The sequence below is a fragment of the Hippichthys cyanospilos genome, chromosome 14 (assembly GCF_059441005.1).
Source record: "Hippichthys cyanospilos isolate Australia breed blue-spotted pipefish chromosome 14, RoL_Hcya_1.0, whole genome shotgun sequence".
Taxonomy (NCBI): domain Eukaryota; kingdom Metazoa; phylum Chordata; class Actinopteri; order Syngnathiformes; family Syngnathidae; genus Hippichthys; species Hippichthys cyanospilos.
The window spans coordinates 3,983,225-4,004,722 of record NC_142382.1 but is presented as its reverse complement, the minus strand read 5'-3'; the positions used below and the strand labels follow the sequence as shown (position 1 = coordinate 4,004,722).

At 38.4% G+C, this 21,498-nt stretch overlaps 2 protein-coding genes and 1 long non-coding RNA gene across 3 annotated transcripts in view; 1 reads left to right on the top strand and 2 right to left on the bottom strand.

Annotated features, from left to right (window-relative positions):
- Nucleotides 1-296: 296 nt before the first annotated feature.
- Nucleotides 297-11,068, bottom strand: pomt2 (protein-O-mannosyltransferase 2). Its single transcript, XM_088434027.1, has 24 exons — nucleotides 10,428-11,068; nucleotides 9,281-9,365; nucleotides 9,100-9,204; nucleotides 8,489-8,597; nucleotides 8,297-8,405; nucleotides 7,548-7,707; nucleotides 7,218-7,324; nucleotides 7,066-7,148; nucleotides 6,858-6,967; nucleotides 6,341-6,407; nucleotides 6,206-6,266; nucleotides 6,049-6,127; nucleotides 5,164-5,315; nucleotides 5,010-5,101; nucleotides 4,841-4,917; nucleotides 4,688-4,759; nucleotides 3,725-3,784; nucleotides 3,545-3,650; nucleotides 3,339-3,479; nucleotides 3,149-3,260; nucleotides 1,210-1,983; nucleotides 981-1,064; nucleotides 774-902; nucleotides 297-679 (listed from the first exon to the last, which is right to left on the bottom strand). Exons 1-21 carry the CDS (start codon nucleotides 10,700-10,702, stop codon nucleotides 1,878-1,880), a joined length of 2,268 nt encoding a protein of 755 aa, XP_088290153.1. The 5' UTR covers nucleotides 10,703-11,068; the 3' UTR covers nucleotides 297-679; nucleotides 774-902; nucleotides 981-1,064; nucleotides 1,210-1,877.
- A 581-nt stretch (nucleotides 11,069-11,649) lies between these two features.
- The window catches only part of LOC148412602 (latent-transforming growth factor beta-binding protein 2-like), a 114,400-nt gene continuing 104,551 nt past the window's right edge, over nucleotides 11,650-21,498 (bottom strand). The window contains exons 32-38 of the mRNA XM_088433367.1: nucleotides 21,186-21,278; nucleotides 20,772-20,900; nucleotides 19,129-19,269; nucleotides 18,447-18,620; nucleotides 17,809-18,087; nucleotides 17,585-17,734; nucleotides 11,650-14,971 (exon numbers count right to left, since the gene is read on the bottom strand). Of these exons, the coding sequence (XP_088289493.1) occupies nucleotides 14,796-14,971; nucleotides 17,585-17,734; nucleotides 17,809-18,087; nucleotides 18,447-18,620; nucleotides 19,129-19,269; nucleotides 20,772-20,900; nucleotides 21,186-21,278 (1,142 nt within the window). The 3' untranslated portion in view covers nucleotides 11,650-14,795. The remainder of the gene's footprint in view (nucleotides 14,972-17,584; nucleotides 17,735-17,808; nucleotides 18,088-18,446; nucleotides 18,621-19,128; nucleotides 19,270-20,771; nucleotides 20,901-21,185; nucleotides 21,279-21,498) is intronic.
- LOC148412603 (uncharacterized) lies at nucleotides 14,827-19,324 on the top strand. Its single transcript, XR_015867794.1, has 3 exons — nucleotides 14,827-14,883; nucleotides 18,462-18,516; nucleotides 19,175-19,324. It is a non-coding gene; the product is annotated as an uncharacterized LOC148412603 (long non-coding RNA).

The window sequence follows — 21,498 nt, the reverse complement described above, 5'->3', positions numbered from 1 at the left end:
TTATCGACCTACGTTTTCATATTGTGATACATTGAACTCTGGCGCCTAAAGGGTTAATCTATGCCCTCGAAAAGTCAGTAACAGGCCGCAAATGGACCGCAGACGGTGGCGTGGACAACTATAATAAATGTGTCATTTATGTATTCATGATTCGTCTCAACTGAGACAAGCTTTGCATTTCCTTCATGCGTTTAGCCTGGGTTGTGAGTAAACGTTTCGGAGAGTTGCGTGTCCACAGACACATCTGTCACCAGACTGATGCATCCAACTAGTATTGATTAAATCAACACAAACGCTAGGGCAATATCATAGTTTATTAACATGCACAATGACGAAAAAAAAAAAAAGATTAATTTCAAAATTTTGGGAGGCATTCAAGATAATTTTAATAACATCGGGTATAATTACGACAGAACGCGTGCTAGCTTGGCGCTGGTTCCTGTGTAGCCTCAAAACGGTGACAATCAAGTCAGAATAAAGTTAGCGTGACAAAACATTGTCATTAACGCTGTAAGAAATTGCTCCAAATGACAGGTTAGAAAAGCAAAGTTGAAGTCCTTTATGGTCCAAAAGGTTCCCTTAGTGACGCATTAGAAGTTCCAGTCCGGCCATTGAGCTGTTCGGCTCGTCTGCCGGAGGACCCGACATGCCATAGGTCAGCGGGTGGAACAGGTAGAAACTGGTAAAGACATAAAAACCGACTGTCATTACTCTGAATGCAAAAAAATGTCAAAAAATGAAAAGCGGTAAAACGAAAACTCTTCTTCTCAAACCTGTTTCGTTGAAATTTGATTTTTAAATATTTTTTTATTTGAAAATATGAAAAAAATCTGTTGTTGTAAAAAAATAGAAAAATCTATGCCATTATAACCGCTCATGTATCCGGTTAAACTTAGCAGCATCTGAAATGCAGAGAGAAAACCCAAGAGTTATTATTTCCTTTTCTGCAGTGAAATGTAGACAAAATACCAACATCTCACCTTGCCCAAAGGTGGGTGGACATCAAAAAAGAAAGTCCTGTTGATGTATTGTTTACCATTTTCCCAAAGTGAGTCTGGTCCCAACTTAAAAGACAGAACCCGCAATGAGCATTGAAAATGAGACATATTTCATTTGAGGGAGCATGTTAGTGAGACAAAACCCGACTGGGATATCATCATCAAAATGGAAGGTTAGATAGATATGGCGAGTGACTGGAAAGATGCTCACCAGACAGAAGAGCAGGTTGTGTACTGCTGGTCAGCTCATGACGAGTCAATCCCTTTGGTTTTTCTTTTCTGTGATGACTCCCATTGGTTTGCTGACTGTCATCCACTGTCAGGGGTTTTGTCAGCGGTCCGTCTTCCTGTGTCTCACTGATGTGTCCCCCGCCATGTGCGGCGTGGAGGATTTTCCATTTTCCATTGGAACGCTGGAAGAAAACGTCTATTGGAAATGTTGAGCTAGCGAGGCTAGTACCAATGGCGCGGCGAGACGAAGAAACACGTTTCCGTTCTAAGCGTACGTCTTTACTCTTCGAATGCCAGCGAGTAATGGACAACATTGTCAAAGGCATCAAAGTCTAAGTAAGTCATTGTGTCAAAATCAAAGTCACATGGTTCAAAGCTTCATTCCAACTTGCTGGCTGGGTGAGAGGTTCTAATACCCTCACGATATTTTATTTTTTACGTAGCTTGCAGGGATATGTAAGGTAGCACAAGCATCAAAATGTTGACAGCCACGTGGGTCAGTGCTGTCCCTGAATGCACCGTTGTCCTTTAAGAAACCCATTGTATATCCAACAGGATGCAACATTTTCATGAACGCTGTAAGACTGTGGAATAAATAACGGCAAAGTTGAAGTCCTTTATGGTCCAAACGGTTCCTTTAGTGATGCGTTAGAACTCCCAGGAGTCCAGCCATTTGAGTCCGGCCATTGAGCTGTTCGGCTCGTCTGCCAGAGGACCCGTCATGCCATAGGCCAGCGGGTGGAACAGGTAGAAACTGGTAAAGACGTAAAAACCGGCGGTCATTACTCAGGATGCATAAAAAATATGAAAAGATATTCATGTCATAAAGGATAACAGAGTAAAGTATGGCTTGCAAACAACATCTGGTCAGAACTAATCTTTCATCCTCAAAATGGATTAATTGGAATGTTATTCATCTTATTTTTTTCATTTTATTTTGTTGTAATTTTCCTGGATTTATTTGAATTTGTGTATTAATTTAAAATATTAAGAATGTTTTAATTTTAAATAATTAGAAGGGCAAATTTTTGGAATAAAGTTTAAACAAATATAAATAATGTAGTTTAGAATTTTTAGCTAAAATAATCTATTTTTAACATGCAATAAATATGTTAAAAAGGATGTAGTTAAAAAATGGCAGATTACGTATTGGAAATAAAATCGACAAACATACAAATTGAACATTCGGATTTTTGAAAGTAATTTTAACAAAAAAATCGGCAGATAAATTACCGCAATAATTTTAAGTATTGTAAATGAAATGGAAATGAAATATCAAAGCTTAACATATATAGACTAATTAAAAGTAATTTTATTAAAAGAAGTGGCGGATTAACTCGGTAATTTGATGTATTGTAAAAAAATGGAAAAACATACAAAATTGTTATACATTTAATATTTTTAAAGTAATCTTAATTAAAATTGTCACATTATCTCAGGAAGTTGATGAATCATCAATGACATGGAATATGAAATATAAAATAATTTAACACATTGACTAATTAAAAGTAATTTTATTTAAAAATTATATTTAAAAAAATTCGTCAATTACATATTTGTATAAAAATATTTTCATTTTTACATGTATGGTTATTTTTATGAAAATAATTTACTTTTAACACGCATTACACATGTTGAAAGACATTTATTTTTAAAAATGAATGATTAACTCAAATGAATGTACAAATGGAATTTAATATAGATTCATAACATATAATTTATATGACAAAATACTTTTTTTTCAAATTTAATGTAATTTGAAAAAAATTACATTACATTTTTTCAAATAGATTTTTTTCAAATAGAATGAAAAGTCAATAATTACAGTAAAATAATTATAAATAAAAAGAGAATGAATTATTAAGTCCAGGGTGCCCCTTGATCAAAAAAGAGCAACCCGCTAACATATTTGGCCTCACCTGAAAAGAACAATTGTCAGAAGCGACACATTCCCGACTTTGTGCAGCCAGTGGCAATACGGCGGATGGAACGCCAGGGCGAGCATGTTGAACAGGAAATCCCAGGTGATCGCTGCCATCGTCCAACATTGCTCTACGTCAGCATCCTTTCGAGCGCAACGAGCGACCGTAGAGAAATGCGAGGCGCTACCTGTTAGCATGCAGTTAAAGAGCATGGCGGGGAAGTAGTGATGATAGTAGAGGATTCGGCCCATGGTGAAGAAGGGAAGGTAATGCAGAAGCCAGCCAAGGAAAAGGAAGCCTCCTCCCCTCGTGAGCAGATAACAATCATCTGAAAGGGGGAAAATCCAAGTGTATCAAAACCATCCCCGACGACCAATCGCAAATGGAAGCTACCTCTTCTCCGTAGGACCGGCAAGATGCCTCTTTGGAAGGCAACCGAAATGACCGCAACCAGAATCAGGTACGATCCCAAAGTGGCCAGATTTAGCCACCACACCACCTAAAAAAATGTATTTATAAATGCTGATGAAGCATAACGCACCGTAGATGAAATGATTGAAACTGAATACTTACAGGGTTGCCAAGTAAGTACACGCGATACTCTGTTTCATTCACTCCGGAGAATCTCAGTCCCTTCATTAGAAACAAAAATGAATTACTTGAAGCGCGGTAACACTTAAAATAAAACAACAAAGTGAGTATTTTATCCTGCAATTAATTGGGAAGGCGGAAACCAGCCTTATTTCATGGTATCGGCACTCGGGACGGCCGATGGGAAAATGAAGCTTCATGAAGCAGCTGTGATATTTTTTTTTTGCTCTTGGTTTAGAGTGATGCTTCTCAATTATATTTTTGCAAAGCCTCCCTTAGAAAGTGAAATCTTTCACACCCCCCACTCACCGCACCGATTATAAACAATTATACGTAAAAAAAAATGAATGTCTAAAGTGTTTTTAACATTAACAAAAAAAGTAATATATATTTGAACTTTTAACAACTGTTAACTACTATATTGTTTATACAGGTTATAGGTTGATCTGAATCTGAAAAAAAAAACAGGTGAATCAAAGTGCCATAAAAAAAGATTAAAAACATGATGACAATCCTTATTTTATTGCAATTACAGGTCACGTGGCCAAAAAAAAAAAAAGAAAAAAGAAAAACTTGGAAAAGATGCAGGACACAGGCCCTCGCGGACTGGAGTTTGACGCTTACGAGTAAGAGGGTCAAGCAGCAAAATCTACTTGTTTTTATCCATCTCAGGAGGCGGCCATTTTGTCACATGCTGTCAACTGAAAATGACATCACAGTTGCTCAAGTAATGACCAATCACAGCGCTGCTCTTTCTGAGCCCGATCATGTGATGTTCCCAAAAAGCCGTGATTGGTCAGTAACTGAGCCCTGAGCTAATCTGTCATTTTCAGTCGACAGGAAGTGACAAAAAGACCGCAAGGGGCTACAAGGAAGACATTTTATGAAGAAAACCTTTTACTGCAAATATCTAAGTTGAGTTCATTTCATTGCAGCAATGCTTACCTGGTAGTTGATAGGCCAGTGCCAGGGTTTGGAGCTCTCCATGTTGTCTTTAGACTTTAAGGCGCTGTTCCCCTGACAAAATGAAAAAGATGAAAATGTTGCTTTGTTAGATTAGCGCAAAACTACACTACTTAACTTTCTTCTTTCGCTTACTTTTATCATCACAATGTGAGATTCAATGAGGATTTCAAGAAAATTAGGCTTGAACACTGACAGACTGATGTTGGGCACTGTCAAAAACACAAACGTAGAAAAGATTTTAAAAATTGCCCAAAAATTTCATGTACTAAGGAAAAAAACAAAAAAAATCAGTCGCTCGTACGTTTGTCGTTGACGTGATCTTCAATGTTCCACTGAGAGCTGGGTGTCTCCTTAAAGTATGGACTACAGGTGACCTCCATTTGCTTCCAGCCCCTAAACACAAACATGGTCAGCTGTTCCCCAAAGTGGAATAAATTATTCCAGCTCACCCTTACCAGTCGGGGAGGGCTTCCCCGGATGAAAAAAGCACACAACCGAGCGATTTGTGCAGGAGGCGAACTTTGCTGCGGAGCACCTTCACCGGGTCACCGTGGCGACCGCCGCTCACTTCTACTCGCCAGAGGTCATTCAAGTCGCCGGTGTGATTCTGAGGACAAACGGGACCTGGTTGCAATGAGGTATTTCACATACTCATAAACGGAGTTGGTATTTTTTAATTCCGCGTAAAAGTGTACAAAAGTCAACAAGAAAAGGAACTTGGGTCTGGGAAGCACCTGTCGTTTTTGTTTGGAATTAAAACAAAAACGAGTGATGGTTTAATATTAGAAATAGACCCATTATCAACCAGGCCGGTTATCGGCGCCGTATTTGGCGTTTTGACAAATATCGCCATTGGCAATTTAAAACAAATTAACAGCCAATAAGTGATCACTTTAAAACAGTTAACTTCAAGATTTACATTTTTAGTTAACTTTGGCGGCGTCACTATCAATGTTTTTTTTTTTTTTAGAATCGATTATTGTATTGATTATTATTAGATTCCATTTTGCCTTCAAATGGCCGCCATTCTCCCTTCGATTTGTATTTATTAACCAATGCGTAAATAACTTAGCAATGCAAAACGTTCACGATGATACAAAAGATTAAAAAAAGCAGACTTAATGGCATGTCGACACCGTTAAAGGCATACGCAACTTATTCCGCCATTTGCAGCAGTAAAAAGTAAATATTTGATCTAAAAATAACACATTTTTACATACGTTTAAAACTTTTCGAATGACATTTTGCTAACTGCGCTTGATTGAAAATGATAGCTGTGTGTTGCGCAATTACAATTCAAAGTTTTTTTTGTGAACATTTGCAGTAAGTTATCTACTCACAAGGCCATATCCAGTAACTTGGTAGTGCTTCTTGGTTAGCGGGGCCGCCAGGGGGTGACTGTGAAGGTTTCGAGTTGTTCTGAGGAGAGAAAAAAAAAAATCTAAGTGTTATTTCTGGTTTCAAGCAATTGTTACAAAAGAAATTTGAAGCACTCACACTTTGTGCTCCAATCTGATGATGTCACCATGGCGAACCAGATCAGGGGCATCAGACTCAGCTAAAACATAATTAAAACTTGTAATAAGTGCTATGATTAGAGATCTAAGGTTGGAAGTTGGATTGTTTCCTTACGGTTTGTATCGTTGGGCCTGTGGACCAACCACAAGTTGTTGTCGTCCTTGTGCACATAACCTGTAATCTAAAAAAAAAAAAAAAGGACGTTAATACACATACGCTGTATGTGAAAAGCGTATCGCTAATGACAATGTGCACTCGTTCATGTCTAGCAAAGGAAACAATTTAGCAAGACAATGCTTCAAGTTCCATTTAATTTGCTCTTAATTTGAAAAGAACACGTTAAAAAGGCTTTAATAGAACACATGTAGAAATCCTATTAAAATATCACGTCCCACGGTTTGTGAAACACTGGTCTAGGGGCCGAACAATTTTTTTTTTTTTTGTCACGTTGAAATTGATTTATAGAACAGTAAAAATCAGCAGCTGAAGATGTAAAATCCATTTATCGATGATGTTATATTTTTCCAAAACAAAACATCACCCCTCAACCATTTTTACAGTTTCATGTCCAGCTATATTTTCTTTACTGCTCTTTGAAAGATCAGCCCCTATTTCCCTTTGACCTCCTGACCTGCTGTTGCTTTGCTCCAACTCCCTCTGGGTACAAGTGCCAGTGAGAGTGCAAGTAGCCTCCACCCATTTGAACGTTCTTCAATGTAAAGGTGGAGCCGTACGCCAGGTCTAAACAACATGGACGACACATAAACCTTTTATTTCCATTGACAAACTGACCTAACGAGAATCTAAAAATCAACTACAAAAAAATGCGTCACACTTACACTCAGGCATGGATGCGTTGTACAGGTTGCTCCCAATGAGACGAGACTGGAAAGCAGAACTGAAATACCCGTCTCCTGGTCCGCTGAAAAAAAGAGGGAAAACTTTGAGAAATCAAACGATATACGGCATGAAATCGAATACCGACGCTCACCTTCTGTTCAGCGCCACAAAATGGACTGCAAATATTGTAAGATAAAGGAATCCAGGAAGCAGGATGAGCCCCACAACCCGAGCCAGGAGGTGCTTTGTTATGTCCACCTAATTATATAAAATGACAAAAGCGAGGTCACACATTTAACTTTTTTTTTTTTAATAAACTGCTTCTTACAATTAACTCTTTCACTCCCAATCCCATATAAAATTGTGGTCTGAAAAATGTTGCTTCATGTTCCAATTGACTTGCCCTCAATTTGAAAAGAAACCTATCCCAGTCCTAAAATTAGGACCCATAACTTTCATATCACTGCTTGGAGATGTTTACCATCGAGAGGTCCAAATTCCCGAAAAGCCTCCACAGATCCGAAACTGTGTTCAGTCCCACTAGCGCGATGACAAAAACACCCACAAACTTCACGCCAAGAGCTCCAGCAAGATTGACACCTGTGAGTACCATCCAGAACCACCAGACAGCAGAAAAAGACCTGCAAAAAATACACGGCAACGTGAGGAAAAGATCTGCACATTTTTTTGTAATTGTTTTGAATCAGACAGGTACTGAAACAAGAGTTTTTAGGGCCACGCCTACACCAGAAAAGCTCCAAGAATAAAATAATATTATTAGGATGTTGGAAGTAGAGTTTACAGAATAAAGTATTTTTGTAAATTTGAAGTATAAAATTCCAAAATATTACAAATAATCTAAATTGCGATAAAGATGTAATTTAGCAAAAACAAAAGTTAAGCATTTTGGCGGCCATTTTGTCACTTGCTGGCAACTGAAAATCACATCACAGTTGCTTAAGGCTCACCGGTTTATTGAGTTTAGTCATGTGACATTGACAAGCTTAGCCATGATTGGTAAAAAGCAACTGTAATGTCATTTTAAGTCTATAGCAAATGACAAAATGGCCACACCCTAAGATAAACGGGTGAATATCGCTGCCCAGTTTATAGTTCACAAACGCAAAAGATATACTCCATTAAAACAACTTTTTTATTTTAGACCAACCCCATATGTGTACATTCTTACAGTACATCTGTTTCATGCTAAACCGTGAAAAAAGTGGAAACCTTTCTTTTTGGTGGTTGAACTTGATCAAACTGAGCACTGCCGCCATGATGAAGAACATAAGTATGGGATCCAACAAGATGTACTGAGAAATAGTGATGAAGCCCGTGTCTGCCAAGAAGAAGCGGACAAGAAGAAATCATTGAGAAATCCCAAAAGAAAGGAAATTGCCTCTGAGTTGGGAGTGGACCTACCAAATATGAGCAGCCAAGCAGCAAGGAGAGCGGCGTTGTACGACCGAGTCAGCTCCAGGACGATGAAGTAGGCGAAGATAGGGATAAAAGAGCCGAAGCCGGCGCATAACTGGAGGAAAATAATTTGATATCATCGCTGATGCTGATTCTTTTAGTTTGATGGTACCAACTTCACAATATGGATACCAATGCCTTGGTATGACTTAAATTTAGTTTGTGGTCATGCGAATTGCTTCCTGTGTGATGTTTAGCCCTCTCTTCAATCCCTTTTCTTTCTTAAGGACAATATTTTTCCAAAGAGGCATTTCCTAAGCTGAAATTTCTGTATCTAGAGATGTTCGTAAGTAGAGGCACCACTATAAGTGAAAAAAAAAGTTTGATCATCAAAGGTTAATAAAAGGTCAGTTAATCATAATTAGGTGGAAATGTGTTATTTGGTTAAAAATATATTTTTCAGTTTATCTGACACTCAATTTCCATTTCAAATTTTGTGTAGCACACTCAACTACCAAAAAAATACTCAATAGCTGCGTCCCTGCACAAAATTATTCATTCAAATTAATTTTCATAACCCGCCTCTTATAAGCTTTGCTCACTCAATGATGTCATACCGCTCTCATCCCCAAGTAGTTGTGATGTTCATATTTATCTCCTGGCTTTGTGAATGGAAAAGTGCCATCATAACCGCTCAAGTATCCGGTCAAGCCGATCAGCATCTGAGAAACATAGAAAACCCAAAACGGATTTTTTCCTGCCCTGGAGCACAATTCAGACAAAAAGTTGACATCTTACCTTCCCCAAAGGTGGGTGGACGTCAAAAAAGAAGGTTCTATTGATGTAGTAGCTTCCCATCTTCCCAAAGTGTGTCTCATCCCAGCTTAAAAGACAACACAAGTGTGTCACAATATGCACCAGGGACATTTGCTGCCCACATTTTTGCAGCCCGCCGTATATGCAAAAAATACATTGATATGCTATTTAAAAAAAAAAGCCTTGATGCAGCAGTTTTTTTCTTCTTCAACTAACAGGGTAGAAAGTGTTTACATTTAAACTCTAAAAGACCAAAAGCAATTGCTTAGTTTAATGAATTAATTACTAAAGTCATTGATTTCTTAAGTACCAAAGTAATCACATATTTTAGGTACTAAAAAATGGTAGTATTTTAACTGCTAAAATTACTAAAGTAATTCATTATCTTAGTCATATAGTAATCGATTTAGGTAGTAAAGTGCCTACCTTTATGTACTAAAATACCAAAAGTAGTTAACTCATTCAATGCCAGGGTCATATTTTCACGTTTTTTTTTTTTAAGAGTCCAGACATTCGATTGCGTAATACTTAAGTATCTGGAAATTAACGTCCTGAATGTAGTTAATTATCGATTTAAAACTTAAAAGGGATTATTATTATTTTAGGTTCTAAAAGTCCTAGTAATTTAACTGCTAAATGTATTAAAGCCCAAAAATACAGATTGGGGTCACCAACCTTGCAATCGAGAGCTACTTCTTTTGAGTACTACGAAGGGCTATCTGATCATGTTATTGATTTCTCACAAAAATTAAGAGATGTAGCAAATATGTAAATCAAGTGTAATATGCAAATGTGTATGTCATATATGCATGATCGTTGGTAAAACTCCTAGGAAATCACAATGTTCTATCACTTCTTATAAACTATTTGCAGAACAGGTCTGCGGGCTACTCATGTGATGCTCGGGGGCCTACCCAGTACCAGCGGGTACCACACTGGTGACCCCTGTTACAGACAATGTAACTACTTGCTTTATTGATTTTGACTGATTAAAAAAACAACAACATGGACCTGACTTCTTTGGATTTTCTTGAACGTGGCCCTCAAAGAAAGTCAAAAGTTTAGACACCCTTGGGATGGATATGGCTAAAGACTGGATGGATGAATACATTGATGTTTGCACACTCACCACACATGAGAGGGCTCTTTAATTTTATAGAAGCGTGTGGCGAAGGAAAGTCCGGCCAAATAGAGAAGTAGTCCTCTTCTGGGGGGCTCGTCACCATCGGAGTTTTTTCTTCTTTCTTCTTTGTGGTGATAACTCCCATTGGTTTGCTGATTGTAATCTTCTGTCAAGTGTCCATCCTTGTTGAGGGGTTCGTCAGAAGATGCCTGGAAAGTTTTCCTGTGTCTTACTGATGTGTCCCCTGCCATGTGACTTGTGGACCATTGTCCGTCTTCCATAGGAGCGCTGCAAGAAAACGCCTGTTCGAAATGTTGAGCTAGCAAGGCTAATGCTAATGTTTTCGAGTGCAACTTAATCACGTAGTACACGAATCATAGTGTTTATTTAATTACAGCCACGTGTTAGTGATGTCCCAGAATGCATCACGTTATTTATGAAACTCATATTTAGCGCGGATTTATCCTAGCTTGAACATGTTCAAATGCGGTCGTTCAACACATGTAGTTCTTCCCGACATCCGTAAACAAGTTTGTGCTCAAAATAAATTATCACTATCATTCTTGAAGCCTGAATATAAAAAAAGATATTGTTTTGTGTTACCACCAAAATCAAATGTACACTGTAGACACGTTACGGCGAGGACATCAACACTGACGCCTGGTCAAAGTTGCATTGTGGGACTTGTAGTGCTGTAGTTCAATGACACCTTTACAAAGCACCCTAAAAAGACTACATATCCCTAAAAACTACACAATAAACAATGTTGCTCACTGCTGACCAATCACAAGACGCTCTGTAGCTATATTCTGACCACAAGATGGCAATCTAACATAAGGAAATGTTTATAGTTTCATAATAACGTACTTATTTCTATATTTAAATCGTAAAAGGACATTTTTATTATTTAAATTACTTAAAAATGACAAGTAGAATGAATTAAATGATTCAGTTTCAAAAACTAAGGTTAGAATGTGTATTTTAATGGGTACGATTCCATCAAAATAAGAAAATAAATATCGGACTTAAACGGACACCCAGAATTTATGTATTGAATTATTAGGCAAAGAATTACATTTTTTTTCTAAGTCAAAAAGCAATAAATGAGTATCCTGATACCTGCAAAAATCCTGTTTAAATCGCACATATCCAAATCTGCCCCCCCCCAAAAAAAAAGGAAAAAAAAAAAGAAAAAGAAAATAAGGTGTAAGAAAACCCCAAACAGATGTCTTATTTTTTGACATTTTTATTTGGATGACTGACAGTGATTACAGTCAAGAGGTAAACAAAATGAATGAGCGTTATGATGAGTTAATTACAGAGGCCTGGATTGTTCCAACTTTGATCCAAATGTGAGGACTTCCCGTCTGGTTCAGGCGCTCGTTCGAGCGGCACAAAAATACAGTGCACATCACATGGAAATATTTGCAGCTTTTACAGTTCATGAATGGGGAAATTGGAATGAGATTTTATATCCATGTGCTGCCACTATTGTGTTTCAATCCCAAAGATATATTTGACATATTTTAAGACATTCAATCTTTGATAGCTATATTATTATTATTATTCTGGTGTTTGGCAAACGGAGGGTCTAAAAATAGCAGGCACAAAATGAATCAAGTTCTAGAGTAATAGATATTGAAGTACTTAAAGTAATCCATTTTAGTACTTCTGCATCTAAAATAAAGTAGCTCATTCATTCAATTATTTAGTACTTCTGTACATAAAAAAATGGATTAGTTTTGGTATTTTAGCACCTAATATAAGGGGGTACTTAATGACATATAATATGCAATTACCTTTGGACTTAATTGATTAACGTAATTAAACTTGTACCTAATTACTCGAGTTATTGGATTACCTCAGTACTTTAGTACATGATTTAAGGTAATTCAATTAGTCCTTTATTACCTAAAGTACTGATTACTTTAGCACCTAACGAATGGAATACCTAATTTCTTACAATATCTAATTACTTTTGTACTTAACTACTTAAAGATAATTCAATTTATCGAGTATGGAATTTTATATAAAATGCAATTACTTGTGTACTTAGTGTTTAAGGTAATTAAATTAGCACTTAATCACATAAGGTATTGGATTACTTTAGTATTTAAGTGCCTGATGTAATGAAGTACTGTTGATTATTTTAGTATTTAATTACATTAATAACTGAGTACATAATCCATTTAGCTAGACATTTTATGAACTTCCTTTTGCCAAACATCTAAAAATATACATATAAGTACCTGGGACTGAATGTCTGGACTAAAAAAAAAACAAAAAACAAAAAACGCAAATATACGTCTTTGGGATGGAACGAGTTAAACCTAAACCACCAAAAAAAAATAATGGCAAAGTAGGCCGAGGCTGTCTACTGTATGATACATTCATGACTGAGATAAAACGCGAAAAAAGTAATGTTCAGGATGAAAAACATTTAACCATAGTCTTGTATGATTGTAAAAGCCTCGACTTTGTCGTAAAATGCAAAATGTCCGCCATCAGATTAAGAACAGTGCTGCCACTTCCCCCAAAAATATTTATAGTTCATATTCTGCTCCACAGGGCAGGTTATACACACGGTTCCTCTGGTACAGTGTCAGCCGCTCTCCTCATACATAAAAACATTTGTGTTTAAAAAATACTTTTGTTTTTTTTTTAAACAGATGTATAAATCTACAAAGCTAAATATATATTTTTTTTAGATTTTGTGTTTTATGTCAAACAGAAAAAAAATGCTGCTGTGCTATGTAGGAAGCATTAAAAGGATATTTAACAAAAATACATCATACTAAGCTGTACAAAATATACCAAACCTCTCCAGCGGAGCCTTTGTCATCATAGGAGTGAAAATTTGGATTCGATCGCGTGCACAAACGCAACATTTTCAATAAGATGCGGTGATATTTGGGATATTTGATCGGGATGTTATTGTAGACTAAAAAATATGTAGCATTGCGCTTCCACAGGTTTGCGGAATAAAATAAGTTAATATTATTAGTTTGATTTTTTTTATTTAAAAAAAAAGAACAGATGAAGGCAAGTATTGCACTTTTACAGAATATCATATTAATAAGATCCTCGTATAATGTACAACTTGGGGTTTTAGGGGAAAAGGGAAGTCAACTTCCATTTTTTTTTTTCATTAATATACTAAATGTGATAGAGTAAACACAGTATTTTGCTTAACACATTCACTACCAACCCAGGAGAAATGTATCTTGGACGTCAACAGCCGTCAATGGCAGTGAATGAGTTAATTTTGTGTTTGTGGAACTACGAAATAAGCAAAGGCAAGTAAACACAACATTTTGCTCAACACATTCACTACCAAGAAAGGAAAAACGGATCTTTGACGTCAATAGCCGTCAATGGCAGTGAATGAGTTAATTCGTGGGATTATGAAATAATACAAAGCAAGTAAACACAGCAGAACGTTTTTTTGTTTTATTTTAGGCACTTTGATGCACTATTTTTTTTATTTTATTTTTTTTTCAGTTTTAGACCAAGCTGTAACCCGCTGTAAAAAAATATTATAATTATTATAATTATTATAATTCTTTAGTTGACGTTAAAAAGGATAAAGGTTTAGGTAATTATTATTGATAATATTATTTATAGTCAGCGCGTCTAAGTGGGGGGGGGGCATTAAGTTTTCTCTTTCCTCCGGGGCGCTTGGCAAAATATGATTGAGAAGCACTGCCGTAGACTGAAGATGACATTACAGCCGCATAACAACCAATCACGGCTCACTTAATTGAGCCCTTAACAGCCGTGATGTCATTTTCAGTCGATGGCAAGTGGCAAAATAAAAACATGAGGATTTGTGCTGTGTTTACAGTACCTGGGATATAACATATTAAAAAAAAAAAACAGGCTGACTTCCCCTTTAAAGGAGAATGTTTGGTTGTTCTGCGGAAGAAGAAAATCACTTGGTTGTCCACTTATGTAGGACAACCCCTTTTTTTTGGGGAGGGGTGTTACACTTTTTATGTTGCTTTTTGTTTGGTGTTGTGCGCATACTTTTTGTTTTCAATGCAAGATGGACTACCCAGAAGGCACGCTCATTTTTATTCTGAGCCTCTCAGGTCATTTTGCTAGCAAGTTAGCAGTGGCCTGAAATAAATAAGACAATTAAAAATAAACAGTGAAAGAAAAAGCAAACTATGTCAAATATATCCAAAAATTCCTGCTGGTGGGGGAGCGGTACTGAATGAAAAAGCTCGATCCACAGAATCCCTTGTCATACTTTCATCCATCTATGATTCAATGATTAGTGTGTTTGTTGTGAGCCGAATGCAAGTCGGGCATTGAAGAGGAAAAGGCCGGAGGGAGGGGTCAAAGGTCAACATGAAAGGAACGGCCCTGGTTTCAGTTCGCCGCGTCCTTAAGCTCGGCCGCGGGAATGGCCGGGATGCATTTGTGCGGCTTGGCGGACGCCACGAAGCCGGGCAAGCAGGTGCACTTGTACGATCCTTCTGTGTTGCTGCAGTGGCCGTTCTGACACAACGGCACCTTGTCGCTGATGTCCTCGCATTCGTTTATGTCTGCGGGGTAAAAGGACACGTCCGGGGTTAGCGGGGGACATCGGATGCTGACCGGTGGCGATAAATTCTGATCGGTAAACGTTTTAATTAAGTTTTATTCAAGCGGTCAAGATTTATCAATAGAAGAGACTGGAGTCAAAGAACACAACCTGAGTCAATCAACATTTTTGCAGTGGGTGGTTTAGTATGTAAAGGAATAGTTTCAAACTTCAAAGCCAAAGAATTCATCCGCTTTTTGTTGAACAGGGTTGGTTTACATCTTGTTGGTCTACATCAAGTTACTTAATTCAACAAAAACTTTACGATGAGTACAATATGTCAGCGAACATTTTTAACGAATCGCGACAAAAACACTGAATTCACTACGTTCGCTAGCATTCAGTGCTCAGCGGGAGAGGCTTAAGCTAGTATCCAACTGATGTCAAATGCATGCTAACGCTAACATGAAGAATTTGGGGGTTTCCGTCACACCGCGGTTCACGAAACGCTGCGAAAGGTTGCAAAGATCTTCACAGTGAGCAACTAAATTCTTTGCGACAGGAAAAACTTACCTCGACAAAAACACAAAATTGTCTACGTTCGCTAGCATTCCGCGCTCAGTAAGAGAGGCTAATGCTAGTATCTAACTTAGTGGTGAACGCTTGCTAACCAAAAGAATTTTGGAAAGAAGAAGAAAGAAGAAAGAAGCAGAGAAATGTTGTTTACAGACAGTGAAAAACTGAACAAGACAAGAAAAACTTTACGATAAGAAAAACGTGTCAGCGAACATTTTCTACGAATCTCGACAAAACGACAACATTTTCTACGTTCGCAAGGATTTGGCGCTCGACATCAGCTTTATCGGCGTTTAGAGTTATTCGAAAATAAATGCCGATATCGTCAAAACACCAAATATCGGTCTGGCCGAAAATCAGCTATCCTTATCTGATATACAGATAAAAGGACTAGCATATGTTGCAGCACATGTTTCCGCTGACTCCACGTCGATTTCACGCGCATTCCACAACAAGACTCTCTGTTTGGCAAAACAAAGCACGCTTAAAAGATCTTAAAAAGCCGATACAATCGAGCGAGCGGCCCGAGATTCAAGGTCTTCTTCTTGGCGGCGGGCGGCTAACAGACAATGCTTAAGGGGAGTGGAGCGCTTTCATTAGCTGGCCATAAAACACAAGCTAATGCAAGATTGTTAAAGGCGAAGCTCCTTCTTGAGCCGCATGAAAAGTCGCCTCGGCGCCGTAAATCTCCAGCACGGCTCCACGAGGTTTAAACACGAAGGGGGGAGATCACCGAAAGTCTCATTTCGACATTCTGAGAAACAATTAAACGGGCTGATGGATTGCACGCTGATTCGCAGAATCCTTTCCTCCCACGCCCTATCAGAATCGCCACTAGGGGGCCTGGAAGAGCAGTTGTCAGTCAACAGAGCACAGCAATTGAATAAATTAAGAAATTGCGTAAATTATTTGGACGTTCTGCATGTTTTGCAATGGTGTCCAAACTGCGGCTCCAGGGGCCATTTGTGGCCCACAAACCATTTAGGGGGGCCACTAGGGGCCTGGAAGAGCAGTTATCAGTCAACAGAGCACGAGCAATTGAACAAATAAGGAAATTGGGTAAATAATTTGGGCGTTCTGCATGTTTTGCAACGTGTCCAAACTGCGGCTCCAGGGGCCATTTGTGGCCCACAAACCATTTAAAAGTGGACCGCGGCATATAATGACAAAGTTACTAATAAATGTGCTGGATACAGTTTAGTGTACTGATGCTCAAAGGCGGCTACCCCTGGGGGTACTTGAAGGAACTGCAGGCGATACTTGAGATTTTAAAATAAAACAAATCAACAAACATCAGCAAAAATCCTTCAAAAATAATTATTGAGAGAATTAAATGTTTCAGGGAAATATAAGTTCATGAAACAAATGTTTTGTTTGGTGGGTTATTCAATTTAATTATTTTTAAAAGCCACATTCGCCCCCATACTAGAACAACCCAACTCGTCAAGTGCCACCTCTCGTCACCTGTCAAGTTAATGACTTAAGTTGAATATTTTTCTGCGGACAAATATTTATGTATAATTATTTCTTTCTCAGAACAGGTCTGACACTTTATGTTGATTATTTTTGTGAACAAATATTTATTAATACTTCAGTTAATTGTTTAGTTTTGTGAACAGATCTCATTTAAAGTTGAATATTTTTCTATGGGCTAATATTTATCAATAATTTAGTTTTTAAAGATTTATTTAAGATTTCTTTTTGATAAAAGATCTCTTCTATGATCCAAAAGACAACACTTAATGTTGATTTATTTTTTATTTTTTCTGGCTCGATACAATTTAAGTTTGAAGGAGGCATGCGATGGTTTTGATGTTCCTGATTAGTTAAATAAAACGCTTCAATTTTTCTGTATGTGGCCTTTGGAGAGGAAGTTTGGACACCCATCTAATTTGACCTTAACTCATTCAATGCCAAGGACGTATTTTTACGTTTTTTTTTTTTAAGCGTACGGACATTAAATCCCAGATACTTAAGTATTAAATCGATATTTAGGTACATCAAGGACATTAATTTCCAAATGCGTCTTTAAAGTTCGATGCCAGGTACGGAATCGCACCTATGCAGGCCATCTTGTTTAGGTCCAGCTCGTAACCGTCGAAGCAGTCGCAGGTGTAGCCTTCCCTGACGCGAACGCAGCGTCCGTTTTCACAGCCGTTCAGGATGCCGCATTCCTCCGCTTGGAGACCCTCAAAGCTATCGTAGCGCTCTGAAAACGGAAATTGTATCAACGATTTTTTTTTTTCCCGACGTCTAACTCACATCGGACACGTTTCCGGCTACCTGGGAAGGAATCCGCCGGACGAGGCCGGTGCTCACGAGGTCGATGGACGGGGACTCGAACGGGCGGCTGCCGGACGCCGTAGTCGTTGTCGTTGAAGAGCGGGACGCTTTCGGGAACGTCGTACGGTCCCGCCGGCCCGCCGTAGTTGTCCCAGTAGGGCGGAACAAAAGGCTCCGCGGGATCCTCGGGACCGTCCACGCCGTACTCGAAGCCCGGCCGCTCTCGTAGACTGTCTGAACCGCCCCTCTGGGGCAGGTTGCACATGATTGCGTAATCCTCTGAAAAGCAACAGTACAGAAGTTTGGATTGGAAAATGACATCATAATGACCAATTTCATGATTTTTTTTAATCCTCCGTTAGCCGAACACTGCAATAAAACTCCTCTACAACGAAAGCTGCATGTGCGAAAAAAATCCCCCAGTGTGAAATAATCTTAATGCATTGAAGCCTTTCCTTGTTTCATACTTTCCCCTACAAGGAAAAATCCCCGTTGCATAACACGAAATGTTTTTTCCTACATTTGCCGAGCTTTGAAATTCACTATAGCGAAAACATGTAGCAAAAGCCTAGCTTGGTTTATAATTGACGCGCCGGAAAAAAAAAAAAAAAATCATATTTTCACAGAATTTTTCTTACCTGAATCTTTCCTAGGACAGAAAGCACACTGCCCACTCCAGGCGATTCCATAGAGGCAGCAACATTCCGTGTAGGTAGTTCTGCGGCCTTGGAGGGGTTCGGCACACATGTTGTCTCCTTCCAAACGCTGCCAGCAGATGTCCATGTGCACATCGATGTTCGACTCTGCAGATTCTTTAAAAAAAAACAACATCAAAGAAAGTATATGCCATTAAATTCCATGAAATTTTAAGAAAAATGACATCTTGGAATAAAGAGGTCTTTGTTTAAAATTATCTCATTGTTTTTTGAGGGGGAAATTTTGCGCATCTGTACATGGCATTAAGGAGTAATGTACTGGTATCGGTCTGAAAAAAGTGGTATCGAACAATGAACAATCTTAACCGGTGGGAGGTGTTTTGATCATTTTTGGGTCATTTTCTTCCACATCATTCTGGCAGTATTTTCATGTGTCATGTTAGTGTGATAACTAAGTGGTCTTGCCATGTTGAACTTTGACGTGTGGGTGAAATTTCAGCTCCCTAGTGTCTTCTTTCAATGCTTTCAAAAGGACTACGCAAGGGTTAAACTCCAAATTCCGGGTAAAAATTCTGGTCTTTTGGATTTTGTCTGCTCCAATCACGATTCATAAAAGCCGTGGAACAATTTTGCATTGTTGTGTTTGTGTTTTTGCATGTCATACCTTCGGTGGTGTTGGCGCTGACGCAACGCCGCCGCGTGCCGTCCAGGACCAAAGGCGGACTACAGAAACAGTTGAAAGATCCCGCCGTGTTCACGCAAGCTCCGTCCACGCAGGCGTTTCCGAATTCACATTCATCATAATCTGAAAAATATGGCAGAAGACCATTAGAGAGAGAAAATGTTCAAATAACATTTTTTTTTCATCTGTCTGAGGCTGATTAATTTCCATACAACTATCTACAGCACCATAACCCTAGTTTGACACCCTACTTTGAAACCCTAAACCTGGATGGAAAACCTTGCATAAAAACCCTAATTCTAGTTTAAAACTCTACTTTAAAACCCCAAACTAGTTTTAAAACCCTACTATGAAACCGTAACACAAGTTTTAAAAACCTACATTGAAACCCTTCATTAGATCCCTACCTTATAACCAAAACCCATGTTGACACCAAAATTTATGTTCAATACCCTATTTTAAAATCTAAATCCTGCTTTGATTCTACTATGAAACCATAACTTTGGTTTAAACGCCTACTTTGAAACCCTGGCACTAGATTGAAACCAAAAACCAACTTTAAAGCCCAACCCTAAATTTATTACCCTATTTTAAACCCCCAATCCTAGTTTAAAACTCTACTTTGAATCCCTAATCTTCATTTAAATCCCTCCTTTGAAACCTTAACCTTGGATTAAAACCCTGGTTTGGGACCATAAAACTAGAAGGAAACTCTATATTAAAACCCTAACCTTCATTTAGAACCCTACTTTGAAACTTAAATGTAAAGTGTTAAAACCATATTTTGAAATCTTGATTATAGATCAAAATCACTACATTAAAATCCTAATTCTAGTTTAAAACCCTACTTTGAAACATTTCACATCAAAGGGAAAGCATTGGAAGAACAGGAGCTGAAATTTCACCCAGATGGTGCAAACAGGTCAAATTTCAATCCGGCACGACCCCTTAGTTATCACACTACCAGGAGTGTGCCGTCACTTGGATAAAACACTACAAGAATAATTTGGAAGAAATGGACCCAAAATGGTCCAAAAAATTATAACAAGGGTTAAAATCCCGGTTTGAAACCCTAGAGCTGCAACCAATGACTTGGTGGTACAACCTGAACTGTTTGTTAGCCAATCACAGGGCAAGCACATTCACGCTTGTAGAAAATGTAAAATTCCCAATGAATCTTGCTTTGCACATTGATTTTTGTTTTTGTTTCGTTTTTTGGATGCGGGACGATATTCCAGATATTCCACACAGGTTTGAACCCTCAGATGCATATGTGCTAAACACTAGTCCAATATGTTTGAGGTTTCAACACAGACATGCTAACAAGCGCCATTTGTTTGTTTACTTTTTTATTTATTTCCCCCCAAAATATTCGGCCCCTTTGAATTAGTATTTATTGTCATCTTTTCAAACATTCCTTCATTCCTTGACATAAAAATAGCATCTGGCTTTATTTCCAGGCACAGAAGAACGCAGCACCAAAACAAAAAGTTCAAACATGAAAGCAATAAGCCTAATGGGACATGTGGCGCCAATAAGCGCCGTCCGAACGACGGCACGGGACGTCATTCCGATTGACTGACGATTTCAAAAGTGCAAAAAAAAAAAAAAAACGCCTTTCTTACCCACGCACTCCAGTCTGACGTTGTCGTAATAAAATCCCGAACGGCAGTAGCAGGTGTAGGTGGAGAACAGATTGACGCACTGTCCGTTCTTACAAATATCGGATCCGAACATTTCACACTCGTTGGCATCTGGAGAGAAAGAACAAAAAAAGGGACCAAAAAAAACATACAAAACAAAGACATTAAAAAGCTGCTTGAGGAAATCTCCGTTCAATGAAGCGGTCAGGACACACCGCAATTATAGCATTAAGACAGGTATGCATCCAATTGAGCCTTGGCGGAGGCCGCCTCATAAAAGAAGGCGCATTAGCTTTGTTTATTTGGCTCTAAAAGTGGCAAAAAGGTGAAAATAAAACGTTCAATGCCAATGTTAGGGAAGCTATCAAATCTTAATGGCGCTGGTGAAATCATTACCGATGTAGAGTCGCTGCTCTGCCAGACTCTGAGTAGACGAAGCGGGCAGGGGGATGGATCCGCTGCCATGTGGGCACAACTGCTGATAATCATCTGGGAGAGAAACGCCGTGATTAGAAGGAAGCGGAAAACAGAGCGAAAATTCCCGAAATATAGGACACTCCTGTGTATAGGACGCACCTTTAATTTTAGGGTCAAATTCTGTTATCAGTTTGGTGTCATTTTTTTGTATTTTCTTGTATTCACATCTCTAAGAGATACCGTATTTTCCGGACTATAAGCCGCACCCGTATATAAGCCGCAGCGGCAAAAT